The sequence below is a fragment of the Eublepharis macularius genome, chromosome 8 (assembly GCF_028583425.1).
Source record: "Eublepharis macularius isolate TG4126 chromosome 8, MPM_Emac_v1.0, whole genome shotgun sequence".
Classification (NCBI taxonomy): Eukaryota; Metazoa; Chordata; class Lepidosauria; order Squamata; family Eublepharidae; genus Eublepharis; species Eublepharis macularius.
The window spans coordinates 99,392,578-99,409,748 of NC_072797.1; the positions used below are offsets into that span (position 1 = coordinate 99,392,578).

The window sequence follows — 17,171 nt, forward strand, 5'->3', positions numbered from 1 at the left end:
TTTATGCTTCCCCCACTGGTACTTTGTAAATTATCATGTATAGTAGTGTTCGCAGTTTTTGCCTTTCTGTAAATAAAAAACCTGACCTTTGTATAAAGATAACAGTGGTGAAAATATATTTTCTTACTTTCTCCCTGATGCCTTTACTGTTGTTCTGTTCCTTTACTGCCAAAGGGAAATACTTAATGAAAGGCTGGTGGGTTGTTTTTTTCTTAGCAGCTGGTGGCATACTTTGTGCTACCCCCAAGGGGAGACTATTTAACCCCCCCCCCGTACCAGATCTGTAAAGAACACTATTTATTTTGGGTAACAGTTACATTTAGTGGCTTTTGTCCAGAGCAGTGTTAGAAGATGAAAGCTAGTTGACCTATCCAAAGAAAGTTTGTGCAAAAACATGAAGTTTTTGGCTAGAATGAGTAAAAGTCATAAATCATATGAAATTCAATATTTTTACAAAGTTCAGCAACACTGTTGAATACAGAAGCTACTTAAAGGCTTCTCAGCAAATAGGAAGAATTTGTGCTTCTTGTATGGGCTAGCTCTGAAGAGTCAACAGTTTTTAAACACTGATTCTTTCTAAGAGCTATGCATTTAAATGGTTGCTGTTGATCAGGAACAATTTTGTACGGCATTTAATACCTGTTGAGTGAGCAGAGATAACCTGTTGTAGTGTCACCTTTGCAGGAGTGGATTATTGCAAGCCATTCTCCTACTTGGATAATATAGTCCTAGAGAATTCTCCATAGAAGCTAAAATGACAAAACTGAGGCTATAGTACTTTGGTCACATCATGAGAAGACAAAATTCTCTGGAAAAGTCAATAATGCTGGGAAAAGTGGAATACTTAAAACTAGATGGCTTGACTCAATAAAAGAAGCCACACCGTCCTCTAGTTTGCAAGATCTGAGCAAGTCTGTTAATGATAGGATGTTTTGGAGGTCTTTCATTCACAGGGTCAACATAGGTTGGAGGCAACTTGATGGCACATAACACACACACACACAGAAAAACCATGCCTTGTCTTGTATACCAAAGGGATAAATAATATTATTCATTGTTACAGAGCCCAGTAAGTTCTGTGGCCTAGTAAGAATTTAAGAGGTTCTCACTCTCTCAACTGCCTAATCTTTATGGTACTTACAAACTTACAAGTTATAAAAGAAAAACTTCTATTTTTTTTTCCTGAAGTAAATCAAGGATGCCCTTGAGTCATCAAGTCCTGGTAAAAATTACTAGTTTTCTTATTATTTCCCTTCCTGTTCCATGTTTTATTATTTGTATATTGATTTTAGTTTTTGTGTTTATCAATTTTAACTGTTCACCGCCCAGAGCCCCTGGGGATGGGCGGCATATACATTGCATAAATAAATAAATAAATAAATAAATAAATAAATAAATAAATAAATAAATAAATAAATAAATAAATAAATAAATGTTTCGATACTGAGTAGCAAACCTGATGGTCCTGTGCCTGTTAGTCAGGCAGCAAAATAAATAGCCCTTGTTTCTACAATTAGTCTGCAAATTAAAGAAAAGAAGAAAACCTCAAAAAGCCTGAGCATGTTCATTGTACCTAAGAGCCCACAGAATGTTTTAAGAAGTTGCAAGTCAGTTAAAGGGCGGAGGTGGAAGGACAAGGGCAAGTATGTGTGGGGGAAGCGTCTTGCTCCAGCCTTCTCCCCCTGTTTGGGATGAGTTGTGCTTTTGAAGGACTCTGGAACGAAGAGTCTTTGGCCTTGGTGGAGAGAAGAATTAATTAGTATTGGAAGACAAGTGTGTCAATCCTAATTAATCTCCACCCCACCCTGGAATTTCAGTAACCTGAGGGTGAAATTAGGTAGGGTGAAGGTGTGTCCCTTTCTGCATACATCTTCTCTCGTTTTTACATGCCGCTGATTGAACGGGATACCATTTATTGTTTTCACTGCACCAACTTTGGATGTTCTGTGTCCTTACTTAGAAGAAAGTGAAAGTAGAATATATATATGTTCACCATTTTGCATGACATGTAAAATGAATTTTGATTTTAAAAAATGCTTGTTAAGTTGAGATTAATGATCCAGCAAGTAAATGTTTCATTATTTTCTTAGCCAAAATATAAATATGCTGTCAAAGCAGCTGCATAAGGACATTGATGCTGACTTAGATTTTTATTGATATATAATATGATACAGTACCGATTGATATGAAAATGTAATTATTAAGCCTCAAAACTATAGAAAGACAGGTGAGAGGGAATAGAAACTTTTAAAAAAGCAACTTATTTAATAATGGCAACATTAGGCAATTATGCCTACCACAGAAAGCAGCTATTATATTAAAGCATGCAAATTTCATGGAATGATGGTACCAGCCACTAGGGCATTCTTTCTTACTTACTGGAGTAGTCTCGGGGCTCTTTGTTATGGCTCACATCCTTTCTTCCTCTAATGGCATTTGTCTTGCAAAGTGGAATTTGGAAACTTGATCCCATAAGCGGGGCCCTGAATAGCCTGACTCCCCCACCCCCATGAGATCAATCCATTCTTTGAAAAGGCTAGAAGACCAATGTCTTTATTCAGGGATAAAGCAGGCAGAACATACAATCCATATCCTGTTGAATTTATGGGTTCACTTCTTAACTGGCAGGCTGCGTACATCTAGACAGACAAAAATAAAGAATTTAGAAATGTGACATTGTATGAAAGAAAGCATTGTCACAAATTTGACGTTGGGCATATTTAGCGTTGTTTGAATCTTTTTAAAATTAAAAATTGGTAACTGTTCTAAATAGTTCTCATATGGGTAAAAGAAATAATAAGCAATGGTTTTTTTAAGTACAACAATTGGTCACTGTAGGTATTCTAATTAATTTATTTCATGAGGTTTGGCTCTTTACTATTCCTCATCTGCAGATTCCAAAGAAGCACCAGCATTTGCATAGCAATAAGTTCTATCCTGTTCTATGATCAGCATCTGTCGCAGATGGAAGTGTGTCTGCTGAGGACAAGAAGCTATGTTCTTAAACTTGAAAAATACAATCCTGTTCAAACGATTACTGGCTATTCCATCAATTCTGTCAGCTTTATGTTTCATATTTAGAACAAAAGAAATCCTTTAAAGACACTTTGTCCATGTGCTGTGGGGCTGTCCATTTTGCCCATGGAGTTTTATATGGCACAGGGACAGGTGCAAGGAACATAGAGTGCTTCAGCATGCTTTCTGCCCTGCATTGTTCTTACTCCTTCTAATGTTTCATTCTTCTCTTTGCTTTCATGCCTGAAAGAATACTGTGTCCTCTGAGGCATAATAATATTTTTTCATCCTGAAACTGGCGCCATAGCAAACTTCACCGCTTAAAAAAAATCTTCTTTATTTCTTGTTAAGATTTAAGATGTTAAATTGTTTTTTGTTGGTTTTTATGGGAAATACTGATTTATCTTCTTCTAGGTTTGCTGCCCTAACACACTGCACTAGATTTTAGTTTAATCTAGTCAAGTATACATTCACTACAGAAGTCCATTGCTGCTTACTAAAAACTTGATTTGGAGGATTGTCAGGATATCTCTTGCTTTAGGTTTTGAGAAAAGTGGTATGAACTTTGCATCCACTAGTCTGCAGTGGCACGAGAGGCCAAGGCACATTTTGCTGCAACAAATTAGCATTGGGCCATTCTTCTGAAATTGAGATGCAAGTGATGTGAAGCGCACAAAGGCCTGTGGCACGCTTGTTACATCAGATGCATTTTGTAGTAATCGGTCTGCATCTCTAGAGGTGTAAAATTTCTAGAAATACTTGAAATATGTGCAATACTTTCCTATGAAACCAAAACTTTTAAAAACTGAATTAACAAAATGAAATGCATTATTAATAATATCCGCATATATATAAAGTATGCCTAATACTTGAGAAAGAGTTGTGAACTGCTGCATCCTATGCTGCCATAGTACATGTGTCTCCAGTTTTTGCCATCTGAGAAGTAGGAAAAAGTAAACATTGAAAGTATGAAAAAATCAGAGTAAGTTTGTGAAAAATCAGAATTTGGATAGAAGCTCTCTCAAAGGACTCACAATTGGTATGACTGCTAGCATGTTTGGATAGTATGCTAAACTTTATAACACTGAGAACAATTAAGTCTTTGATAATGTATTAGCATAAAACACATAGTTGCTAAAATTTACATATAAACAAAAATCTTGAAAATACTGTATATGTTTACAATATAAAAGAGGATTTCCCCCCCTCTGCTTCCCAAAATTAGTTCTCAGACTTTGTGTTGTAGATTTGTAATGAGTGAAATGCTTTGTAGGATAAGGTATTTCTTACTCAGAAAGATAAAACGTTTCATAGGAGGTTTTTTCAAGTACTGTCAGTGATGTGGGTTTTCCAGAAAAAAAATTCCAGAGATTTTTCCTATTCAAATTTAAAATAATAATTTAAATGACAGCAAAATTTAAATGATATTAACAAAAGAAGGCAACTATAACACGTACAAGCCTGAACCGTCTACAAGAATTGGGGCTTGTCCAGGCTTCATATCCCACGTTCAGTCCATCTAACATGATGAATATGCAGCACAGCATCCCCAACAACTATAGATAAATGGACTACATTTTTATGTGTTTTGAATGTGAAAAACCTCACATTTTCTTCATTCTAAACTCAAAAAGTATTGCATGGAGTTTCTTTTCAATATTCCCCAAATTTTCCCATTTTTCTCTCCCAGAATTTTTCCAGGTTCTTTTCTGGGTCCTCACTTCCCTATGCATTTTACCCGACAACTAAAAAAAGTGACAAAGCCTAGAGAGGTCATGTAAATCCCATTCTCTGTTACACAATCCCAGCATCATATGAGTTGCTTGAACAGGATGCAGGCAATCCACTTACAGAGTTATCTGCTGATCTAACAGTCTGTTTTTCAGTTTTCAACAGTCCGGTTAAGTGTAATATCTTTAACTACCAGTCAGACCTGGAAGCTGACCTGGTGTGCTTTGGTTGGGCGAAGAGGAATGGGTAGATAGAACTCTCCCAATTGTGCTCTCTGTGTTTCTGAGTGCAGCACCAGCCTAGCTTGGTGGGGTGGGGAGGGGGGAGTGGCTGTGGTGCCTCGGGCTTTTGTGGCATTCTTTGTCAGCGAGAGCCCCAGTTTTGAGTGTATGTACCTGTTGCAAAGGACTAAGGACAGAATAGAAGTTCTCTTGGTAAGCTGCCCATTCTTCTGCACATCAGTCTTCCTGCCTGAGCTGACAGAGATGGTCTTTAGACTGCTGCTGAGGCCCTATTGGGTTTTTGGCTGTCAGAGTGTTGCTGCTGCTGTTAGTTTTGTTGAAATGTATTGGTTTGAATTTTCAGTTGTTTTCTTACTTATCGTTAACCACCTCCAGGTCCCTGGAGATGTGGCATATACACTTTCTAAGTAGAATAACAGTACTGACTCTTGACTGCTAAATTTCTTAAGCATTTATATTTATTAATGTAGCAAGCTTTAGTTGGGTTGGGGGTATATGAATCAAAATGTAGTCATAGTTGTCATGACTTGGATATGTGCTTCTATTTATTTTTTATGTGCTTCTATTTATTTTATATAATTACTTGTTTTCTAATTGCAAAAGCCGAAATACTTGTCCATAACTGGTTAATATTCTGTTGGTTTTTGCTCATCAGTGATATATTGCGAAATTGGCACATCAATGCTGATGTTGCAGTTCAGGATGGATTTTTCTTCCATGGAGCAACTGAATTTTGCGTATTGTTTTAGTTCCTGAATATTTGCAAAAAATTTTCCCTCTGCCTTAGTCAGGATGGTGCAAGTGGCAGGATACATACTAATGAAGTGTGTGATTCAAGTGAATTATCTAACAACTTGGATTTTAAATTGTAACTCTTTTGTTCTTGTTCTAGTGACTGTGTAACATGCAAGCCATTGATCCCAAGGGGAGTTCTCCTGCCTTCCTTCAGCCTCAGAATGGAAGCAGCCATAAATCTTCAGGATATGTCCCAGGAAGAATTGTCCCTTTTCGTCCTCCACCCCCTCCAAAGAGCCAGGCTTCAGCCAAATTTACCTCTGCAAGACAGGAAGCTCATGCGACAGTAGCATCCTCGGATGAGCAACGTCGTCAAGCAGAAGCTAGCAGGAAGAAAAGACACAAAAATACACTCATTTGCTTTGCCGTGTCTAGCTTTTCATTTTTTGTTGCACTTGCAGTTATTTTGGGAATAGCGTCAAAATATGCTCCTGATGGTGAGTTATTTATGTTTAAAACACCTAACTTGCTTTTACACCTATTTCTTTAAAAGGAAGCCTAGTGCAAGCTGGTATCACTTTAGTCTTGTTCACAGGTCAGGTAATCTGTGTTGAATGAATGTGCAGTGGAGTAATGGGATTATGCCTGTCAAACTTGGTCAAGCTCACCTCCATGCACTGGGCAGAATGTGTAAACAGTTCTCAGACACATCCAGTTAAATGTGCATAAGGCCATTAACTCAGGATCCCTACCACTTAAGTTTTGCTAGGTGGATTATCCCACTCATACTGACATCTACAGAGGTGTGTCCTTATGCTGCTTCCAGATGCCTCCACTTTATTGTTTGTTCGTTCTGTACAGATTACCTGATGAATAAAGAAGGTTTATGTCAAGACAGACTGTATTAAGGTGTTAAATTCTGAATAATTGCCAAGTCTGATGTAGTTTAACAAATAAAGGGTTTTTTTGTGTTGTCTGCCATACCCCCAATATCTGTTATTGGCCTTCCCCCCTGCTCTTTGTATTGTGTGAGTGTCCATATTTTTGAATTGCTTTAGTACCATTTTAAATATTGATTTAAATAGTTTGAAAATGTTGTTATAAAATGTTCAGTAGTGTTTTAATGTTCAGTAACTTAGTTTTAACCATTATATCTGCATTAGTGATTGACATCTACCTAACTTCATGTGCTTAAAGATAAATGTTTGGGATGTATGCCAGAGTGAAATACATATCTTCAGATAGATGAAAAATGAGAATAAAGTAGAATGCAGATATCATCAAACACTGCTGGAAACCATTAGGACTGAGGGATGTATGACATGTAACATATTATAGTTAAAGGATTGCAACATATGAATAATCCTGACTTCATAGTACCAAAGTTCTATGAAGTGTAACATGCTGTTTCTGGCAGTTTAAGCCACAATTATGATGAGTGTGCTTATTTCTCTGTATCTAAAAATCCTGCTATTGTCTGATATCCCGTACTTGTTTCTGAGAAACTTATACATGCATCAGCACCAGAGTCAAGCTATATATTACACATCTGTACATGTGACTTTATCCAGATGTGTACCAAGGTGCTAAAGGTTTGTATAATATCTGTTGTTGTGGTAAGAAAGAAGTAGGTAGAAGAGGCACTCAGTAGTAGTGATGAACGTATTTTATTTGCACAAATCTAAACTGGAAGCAATTCCTAAAAGCCTAGTGGATTGGTTTGTAAAATTGGCTCCAAAAGGGATTCGAAACAACTCTCATCCACAGGGACTGAATCAAAGGAAAGGCAAGCACACTGTTGGGAAACATTGTGACTCACTGGGGAAGAGGAATGGAGAAAAGAGAATGGGCAGGATGACCTAATGAGCTAGTAACTCTGAATCATTCCGGTTGGTGATGGGAACGTTACAAACAGCTGTCAAGATAATTTCACACAGAAGATCAAAAGAGTGACAGTCTCAGTTTCTCAGTTAAATGATAGTAGAGTAGAGGGTGTTTTAACCATAAAAATATCTGAGATTTGAAACAAGATTAAAGTGTCCTGGAACACTCGATATTTATATAAATGCTCTTCCTGTCTACCAAAATTAATACGCAATATGTACTGGTTTTAGTACATATGAAGAAAGAAAAAGTGCCCTGTAGCATAGTGGTTAAGTGGCTCGGCTTTGAATCAGTAGTTTGCTGATTTGACTTTCACCACTGCCATGAGCTCAGTCCGTGGTCTTGGATAAGCTTTTCCTCTCAGCTCCAGCTTCCTAGCTGTATTATGGAGATAATAATAACACTGTTTTTCTTCACTGCTCTAGTATGTCTAGAAGTGCAGTATATAAACACCCTATTGTTGTTGCGGTATTACCTTCCGAAACACTGAATTAGACCATCAGTCCATCGAGGTCAGTATTGTCCGCTCAGAGTGGCAATAGCACTCCAGCGTCTCAGACAGAGGTCTTTCACATCACCTACTGCCTGGTCCTTTCAACTCGAGATGCTGGAAATTGAACCTGGGTCCTTCTGCATGCAAAGCAGAATCTCCTCAACTGAACCACAGCCTGTCCTCCTTCAGTGGCTTTTAAAAACTGTTACGAGTTGGTAGCAATGACTATAATTACAGAGATCAGTTGAACAATCTTAGAAAGTCTTTTTGTGATTACTTGGGCAGAGCTTACAATGTTTTTGCTGAAACATGCTACAAATACTGATGTTTCCAAATGAAATAGTGATGAAGGATAGCAGAATGTATTGATCCATAGACTTCGTGGAAGTACTGCCTGATAGTTACATGGAGTGGTCTTATTATAGTAAGTCACTTGCTAGTTAGACAACAGAGGTCATGTGCATGAGAAAGTGTTGGTGCAAATGCAGAAGCAGCAAGAGAATGAAAGTTTGAGGATTGTCTGCTTGGATTTATTCATTGACTGGTGAGGGGTAATTTCTGTGTTCATAAGGATCACTCTAAACTCCAGGCAGTGGTCAGAAATGTATTCTGCCATTTTGTCTATGCGTGTACTTAACTGGAAGATTGCATTAAAAGTCAGAGAGAGAGAGAGAACTTGGTGTATAATTAATCTTTGTTCTTTCCTTTTTAACTATCTGAAACTCTTTTTTTTATTATCCATGATGATCCCTAATAGGAAAACGTTTACCACAGATTGGTAAAAATATGATAGAATTGTTGTGGGCCAGAAAAAATGTGTCACTGACCAGTGAGCCATCAGTTTGTTATCCCCATTATGAAGAGTTTCCCAGCTATTGAGGTGCTTTGATCTATAATTGTTTGCTTTTATATTGCAGAGAATTGTCCAGATCAGAATCCTCGCCTTAAGAACTGGAATCCTGGCCACGATAGAGAGAAGAAAGTCATAATCAAGCAGGGAGACTTGTTTCGTCTGACTACGGATGCCACAGTGTACTCTGTAGTTATACAGGATGGAGGTATGTCAAGCAACTGCATTGATTCAGCATATCTTGGAGGCATTTACATATAAAGTGAGGATGAGGGTCTGTATCTCATTGTTTGTACTTGTAGTTGGTAGAAATGCTAGTATTAATGGAAAAGATGGCATGAGTAAGGAGCATCAGGAAAAATTTAAGTAGTAGTTCATAATTTTCTTTTTATTTACCTGAGGCAGTTTCTTCCAAAGCATTTTAAATGGTGTGCACCAATGGCCTGGTTTTGCGCCTGTTAGATTTTTTTGAAAACATAACACTATCCTTGCTTTAGAACCCTACAGCATTTTAAAGTTTTGCATGATTGCATTCAAAGGGAGCAAAAAAATCCGTTAGTTCAACAAAAGTATTGCGGGATTAATTCAGTGATAGTGCACAATATTGTATTACATTTCAGCAGTTTCTCAATGCCACTTTGCACTTTGGAAAATACCACATCCTTAAAATGTAAGTTGTATCATTACAGTTGTGGGTTGCAGATGACATTCTCTCACCCTGGGAATTAAGGAAATTTGCATTTGTGAAGGTTCCAGTACATCTTGGTGATTTCTAAGAATAGAGAACAGAGTATGCAACTTTAGAATAGTCAATTGAAACAGAGTCTTCCTAAAGGAAGTTTCCTCCCAGTTTACATCCTGTGCAGCGGAAACAAGATATTACAATTTTATTCACAGCATTTAACCTAATATGGTACTAGGAACTGCGAAAGAACATTGCACAATGACAGTAAATCCAAGTGCCAGAAACCTAGGAGTAGTATCAGCAGCTTTACCCCAATATTTTTTTTAAAAAATTATTTTATTTATAATCTGCCTTCCTCCCTGAGACTCAAGGCAAATTAGACAAATTGCACAGTTTAAGTCAATACAATCAATGGCTCAGTAATCAATGGCTTCAGTAACAATGCAATATGGTATGAATTTCACAAATTTCAGTAAGATACAGGAACTGAAACAAAACATAAGCAATTAGACATGGCATATTAAATGACGCAGAAACTACCCAGTAGTTACACAGTAATATAGTCCACAGCCTCTATTCCTTAACTAAAGCACCTGTCGGAACCATTTCCTTATACTACAGCCCTCTCAACTATGTAAAAAAGCCCTTGTGAATAATTCCGCTTTGCATAGTTTGCAGAAACACAAGTGGGAAGGATCTCATCAGGCATGTCATTCCATAAGCTGGGTGTTACCACAGAGAATGTATGAACAGGAGTTGATTTTGCCCATTCGCAGGGTGGCATCTGCAGAAGGGCCTGTTAAGATGGATGAAGCTGCAGTGGCAGAATATAAGGAGAGAGGTAGTCCTATAGGTATGATGGACCAAGACCATGAAGAGCTTTGTATATGATAGCCATTAGCCAGTACTTTGAATCGAGCTTGGTAAGTGACAAGTAGCCAATGGAGTGATTGCAAAATTAGAGTAATATGCACGCTCTGCCTAGCTCCTGATAGTTACTAAGTTGCGGCATTTTGCACCAACTAGAATCTCCAAGATTACCTTCATTGAAAGTGGGGAGCACAGTGTCCTTCAAGATCTCTGCCTTCCCAACCAGCATCACTTCTGTCTTGTCTGGGTTTAGTTTCAGTTTGCTCACTTTCAACCATTTGACCGCAGCTGTCAAATCCAAGACATATACAGCATCACCCAGTGATCTGAATAGTGAGATATAGAGCTGGATGTTTTTTTCGCTTAGCATCACTTTTTCCCCTCCACTTCTTCAGAAGCTCTGCAGAGCCCCAGCATTCCATTCATCAACCAGTTGGTACCACTGTTACCCTCTTGATGTCACTGAGGGTGGAATTAGACTTTTAGCAGCTCTAGCTGTTCCTATGATAGCTGTTGATCTTTGGAGGATCTTCTGATCTTTGGATCAGAAGAGATCACCCGGAGCATTGGTGTTAAAAACAGATTGCTATTTATATATTCTCTTAATATTTAATACTGCTTTATCTTGCCCTTCCAAGGAGTTCAGGGTGGCAAATGTTTTTACTCTCCTACTTATCCTATCAACAAACTTATGCAGTAGGTTTGGTTGAGAGCGAGTGACTGCTTCAAGGTCATACAACAGGTTTCAAGGAAAATTTGGGATTTGAATTTGGCTTTCTCAGATCCTAGTCAAACTCTCTAACCATTATACCACACTAGCTCTCATCATTAAAAAACAAACAAACCTTGAAAGTTACTGTATAGATCTACATTCCATAGCTTGCCTATATAGGGCAGTTGATTTTATTAATCTGGTATATTTTAATCTTGTATTGTTGCCTTGACTCTCAGGACTCTTTTCAGTATATTTCCTGTTACTGTGTCCAAGTGGATAAAATATAAACATATAAAATATTTCTCTGTCATCTCTGTTTGTCTGTGGAGGCAGGATTTGGTTGGTAACTGTACAAGAACGTGATTGGGCTTGTAGCAAGGAGTACAGAATGTTTTGTTCAGCTTCTATGATGAGATCTTTGTTCTGTGTATCTGTTCTGATACTTCATGACATGCCGAACAATACTCATTGTTTCCTTTGAAAACTTATTTGTGTACGTAAAGTTAATGTTTACTAATGCTTACATTTCATTGTTAGTACTGTTATTTGGGTTGTTTTTTAACAACACAATGCAGTCATATTCTTCAAAATGGATACTACTAACTTAATTGCTTACCAAAATACTGTTTCTTGTAGGATTACTAGTATTTGGTGACAACGAACAAGGATCTAGAAACATTACACTACGAACACGTTTTATCCTGATAAAGGATGGTGGAGCGCTTCATATTGGAGCAGAGAAATGTCGCTATAAATCCAAAGCAACTATAATCTTGTATGGTAAATTGGAGGAAGGTGATTATATGCCAACATTTGGCAAAAAGTTTGTGGGTGTGGGCCCTGGTGGAACACTGGAATTGCATGGAACTCGAAAGTTATCGTGGACTTCTCTGTCAAAGACTCTGCATTCTTCAGGACTTGCCTCTGGCTCATATACCTTTGAAAAGGAGTTTTCCCGAGGCCTAAATGTAAGGGTTATTGACCAAGACACTGCAAACGTTTTGTGGATAGATAAATTTGATACTCATGAATCTCAAAATGAAAGCAGAAGACTCCAGGATTTTCTGAAGAGCCAAGATCTTGGTCGCATTGTTGCTATTGCTGTGGGAGATTCAGCTGCTAAAAGCTTACTAGATGAAACCAGAACAACCATACAGAATCTTCTGGGAAGTAAGCTCATCAAAGGATTAAGTTATAGGTAAAAGAGGGGGAAAATATTCTATTGTTCTTGCAAAAGGAAAATGTCTTATTTGAAAAAGTCTTATTTGAAAAACTGCTTTCTAAAAGTAAATTCTTCTGTTTTTAGTTCCCAAAGGGTTTGGAATGCTGCAGGGAGAAAGGGGATGGACGCATTCTGTGACTGTCTTCATTCCTAGTTCATACTTACATATTAATCTCCTTAATATATGGCAATATAAAGAACCCTCTCTTCCCATTTCTGTAAGAAAAAAATACAAATTCTTCTACAACTGTAGTTTTAAAATTGAATGTTTTGTGCAGTAAATATTTTAACAACTAATGCTTTAAAGACCACTTTAACCCTTCTTGGAACCCAGGCAGCTGCTTCTCAGTTAAAATTGCTGCAGGTAGTAAGCTCCTAACATATAAATGTGCAGCAAACAAGACATGGTAATTGATATGTGTCCAGTTTTCCCACATTGGTGTACTACCTGTGTAGGAAAGTTGTCTTCTGAGAAGCAATCCTCTTTTGAATTTTGTCCCTGGATCCTGAAAGTGTGCCTTCCTGTTAAGATTCCCTGAGTTGCTTTTACTTACTACTGGATGGCAGCAAGAGTGAGGAAGGAAAAGAAGAGAAAGGTATGGAATCCAAATACAATGAGCTAACCTGCTGTGGTTGGTTTACTTGTAGCTTGTATAGTCTTGGAGTTAGTTGAAAGAAAAATCTGGAATGTTTGATTTAAAAACCCTGTTGTTCCTTTAGCTAAGCCCTTATAACATTTTTACTGGCTACCTGTAATTTTAGAAGATGAGTAAGCCTTTTTCATTGTTGTTGCTACTGACATGTAATAACTCTATATTTAAGAACTAGAGAGAATCCTCTGTAAACATATACACAACACTACTGTACACAAATGTATGCGTGTACATCATATTCTTATGTCAGCCTCAGGTCTATTATTATTACTCCAGGTAAGAATTATTCTTTAATATGCTTTGTTGCTCTTAGGTGAAGAATGGTTAAAAGTGACTTGTTTCCAGTCTTTCTATCTTCAAGAATAAGAGGTCATTCTAAATTGGCTTAGGTCCTGGGACTGGAAAGTAGGGCAACAGGAATTTGCCTGGGGTTGATATCTTAGCTCCCAATTGTCTTTGTGCCTTGTCAGGCAGGCAGGAAGACAGGGCCAGTGTTGTGTAGTGGTTAGAGCATTAGACTGGGATCTGAGAGAGTCGGGTTCAAGTCTGTATTCTTACCTTGAAGCTTGCTGGGTCAGTCGCTTTCAACCTAACTTACGTCATAAGATTGTTATAATGATAAAAAGGAGAAAAAAGCAAATAAATAAGGACTCAGCCATAGGATATATTAGGGGGGGAGTCCTCCCTTTTGAAGTAATGCTTTAGAAGTGTTTCATTTATTTCAAAGAAGAAAAAATATTGCATAGCAGAGGTTTTAGAAATTTGTTACGCTCTCCCAAAAATTGCGGGGTAGGGGGGAGGTCCTGGTAGAGCATTACCAAATGGTTCTGTCTCCCCCCCCCCCCATAACATCTCTAGAGTCAAGTCAGAAGGGATGGGCCATGAGGTATATTGCAGAGAAAGTCATTGCTGAGGGAAATGTGGGCTTGGAAGACATTTCTTCTCCCACAAATTCATAAAGGGGGGAGAGCAAAGTGTGAAGTGATAACATTAGATGCAAATGCAAAGATTGCAGAGCCAATCCTACTTTGGTGCATCCGTTATCCATGCAGTCCCCTGCCACAAACCCTTCAGAAGTCTTCCCTGGAGGAATAGAGATGAGTCAGGATGGGAGAGTTCCAGTTTTTTTCCTATTCTGTAGGTGAAAATTGTTCACCCTGATTTTGTGTGGTGCCTTAAAGACATGTTTAATTACAAGCTTACAAGAGCTCTAGACAAGACAAAGCTTGCCAATATAGAGAAAGCTCAACATTTGTTGTAATGGTTGATTTTCTGCTTGCAAACATGCAAGCCCTCCACAGGTCTTGTGGCAAGAGCATTTCCCCAAGAAAATTGCCTAAGGGGTTGTTTAGGGCAATTCTTAAGCAAGGCCACAATTCCTTTCTTGTAATAATGGGTGGTGGAGGAGGAGAGTGCTGTCAAGTTCTAGCGAACTTATGGCAACCCTTAATGAGGTTTTCATGGCAAGGGACTAACAGAGGTGGTTTGCCATTGCCTGCCTCTGCAATGCTGGTCTGAATTGGAGGTCTCCCATCCAATTACTAACTAAGGCCGACCCTGCTTAGCTTCTGAGATCTGATGAGATCGGGCTTACCTGAGTGGTGGTGGGGAAATACACTAGGCACTCATCCCCTTTTTCTTAGGGGGTGCTTTTCACCAAAAGCTTGTTCCTTTCTCCAAAGCCAAGACAAAACTGCCACAGCTTCCAAATCCGTACAGAAATCCCTTCAGGAGACTTGAAAAGTGCCCTGAAGTGCTTTCTTAACATACCCACAACTACTTCAGGTGGGAAAGGAACATATCCACCATCTTGATCTCCTGTGCCAGCCCCTCCATACAAGGGTTCCAATAATCATACAGGAGCTTCTAGATCCACCTCTTCTGTATATTCATATTACATAGCCACAGACCCCAAGACAGACTTCTTCCATCAGAGGTGGTTGTTAGACAAGGCTATAAATAGTTTGCAGTTACCTTCTTTAACGGTGCAGTTCTAAGCAGAATTACACCCTGCTAAACCCACTTACTTCAATAGGCTTAGAATAGTGTAACTCTGCTTAGGCTGCAAGTCTTCCAGGCCTGTGGAGTGTGGATCTCGCTTTCTTATATGCCCCAGCTTCTGCCTTAATGATACTTTTAAAGCTATACAGGGGGAAAAAAGTGTGGGGTAAGCCTACCAAATCCAAACCTTTTCTTCTTTATACAAGCTTTATTTACTTTCAGAATATTACATGTATTTTTACTTAATTTATACTCCTACCTTTCTCCCCAATGGGGACCACCCAAGGTGACTTACATAATGCTCTTCTCCACCATTTTAATGTCGCAACAACCTTATGAGGTAGGTTAGGCTGAGAGTGTGTGACTGAGTCAAGGTCATCTTCCATGGTAGAATGGGGATTCGATCCTGGTTCTTCCAGATCCTAGTCCAAGACTCCAACCACTATACCACACTGGTTTTAAGTTTCAACGGTTCAGAAATGTGTTGCTGCTCCCACATTAACCATTAACTGCCCAGATAGAGTTCTCTGTAAAGACTTTGAGAGTTTTATAGTGGCCATGTGTGCTTCAGGAAGGATGGCAAGGATGAAGTCCTAAGTATGGGTGCACAGCAGTGGATGGGTGCACAGCACCAATAATAAGGCAGGAATGTGATTCATCCTCATCTGCATGACTTACCTCCCTCTTCCAGAAACACCACTGGGAGGTTGCCTGTCAATTTTTGGATACTTGAATTAAGATTACTGCAGATAAATGAGTTGTATGAGCAATGTATCTGCTGGAATCTCTCATAAATTCCATATAGTTATTTTCTGGCATTTCCTTCAGGAATCCAGAAAAGAAATTGTAGATAACATGGACAATTGAGCTATTAATGAGGGCTATTAAGCGGGTTCTGACCAAGGACCACCATGGTTCCAGAAAACTCGGAGTGACTAGGGAAATTCTAGTTTTCAGAGTGATGTGAAATGCTGGACAGAGACATCTGTGTTTAATTTCAGCAGAACATCTAAAGGGTACCCTGAGCTTATAGGTGTGTTGGCCTAAGTTGCCAGAAGGTGGATGTGGCCAGATGGATCAGACCAGTGTCCCTCCAGATGTTCAAGCAGTTTGGCATACTGGAAATAGACATATTTGCCAGTTGGTTAGACACGAAAGTTACGAACTTTAAAAGCAGATATGACGATACAGAAATCACCCTCATAGATTTCACAGTGTTAAATATCTGTGTTTTCACCCTGGTATATCTTGTATTGATATTTTTTTAGTTGCAGCTTGCATGGTTGCCATCCTATGCTTTATTCTGTATATAGCCCATTTGTTACTCTGCTGCTGCACCCATGCTTTCCTACAAGCTCTCCTCATGCCAAGACACATAAAGGGAAATATAAACAAATATATATCACTGAAGCAGAGAGAGCATGGATGCACAAACAGGATTGGTCATGCACAGAATAAAGTATAGGATGGTACACATGCAAGTGTGCATTTGTAGCTCTGACATGCACAGTGTGTTTTGTATTAAGGTTCATGGTTGATGTAGTTAATTATTTGACCTGTTTCATTTGGGCAAGAAGGAAACTCACGTTGCCTCTGCTGTGTAATTCTCATGCCACTTCTCATGCCAAGAGTATGCCTAATGGCAGCAATGGTAGAAAGCCACTTAAGTGGCATCCTATCTGACTTAAACATTCCTTAAGCGTGAATAAAGTTGGTCTGTAAATCATGTACAGCCATATGCAGAGTAGTTTAAGTTACAATAGGCGATTCATGATTGGACATGTTTTTCAGAAATTACTTCTGGGACAGAATGCGTATTAAAAATGCCAATCATTGGTTTTCATGAATAAACTTGTTCTGTCTAAATTTAGCTCTCCAGTTTTGAAAGTTTTAAATCAAGTAATTGCTGGAAATGTTGATACCAGTTGGCAAGCAACTTGAAGGGAAAGATGGTAGAGAGACTAATTCCCTTGGCTTCACTGCTATCAAGGGAGAGCTGGATTAAATTAAAGCTAATAGGAGGAAAATCAGGAGTAACCATAATGGAATGAATGTTATGTCAGAGCAGTATAGCT

At 38.6% G+C, this 17,171-nt stretch overlaps 1 protein-coding gene across 2 annotated transcripts in view; it reads left to right on the plus strand.

Moving 5' to 3' along the window:
- Positions 1-17,171, plus strand: part of CEMIP2 (cell migration inducing hyaluronidase 2) — a 60,657-nt gene that overhangs the window by 11,931 nt on the left and 31,555 nt on the right. For both annotated transcript variants that reach the window (XM_054987086.1, XM_054987085.1), the window contains exons 2-4: positions 5,881-6,220; positions 9,018-9,158; positions 11,857-12,418. In XM_054987086.1, the coding sequence (XP_054843061.1) occupies positions 5,893-6,220; positions 9,018-9,158; positions 11,857-12,418 (1,031 nt within the window). In that variant the 5' untranslated portion in view covers positions 5,881-5,892. The remainder of the gene's footprint in view (positions 1-5,880; positions 6,221-9,017; positions 9,159-11,856; positions 12,419-17,171) is intronic.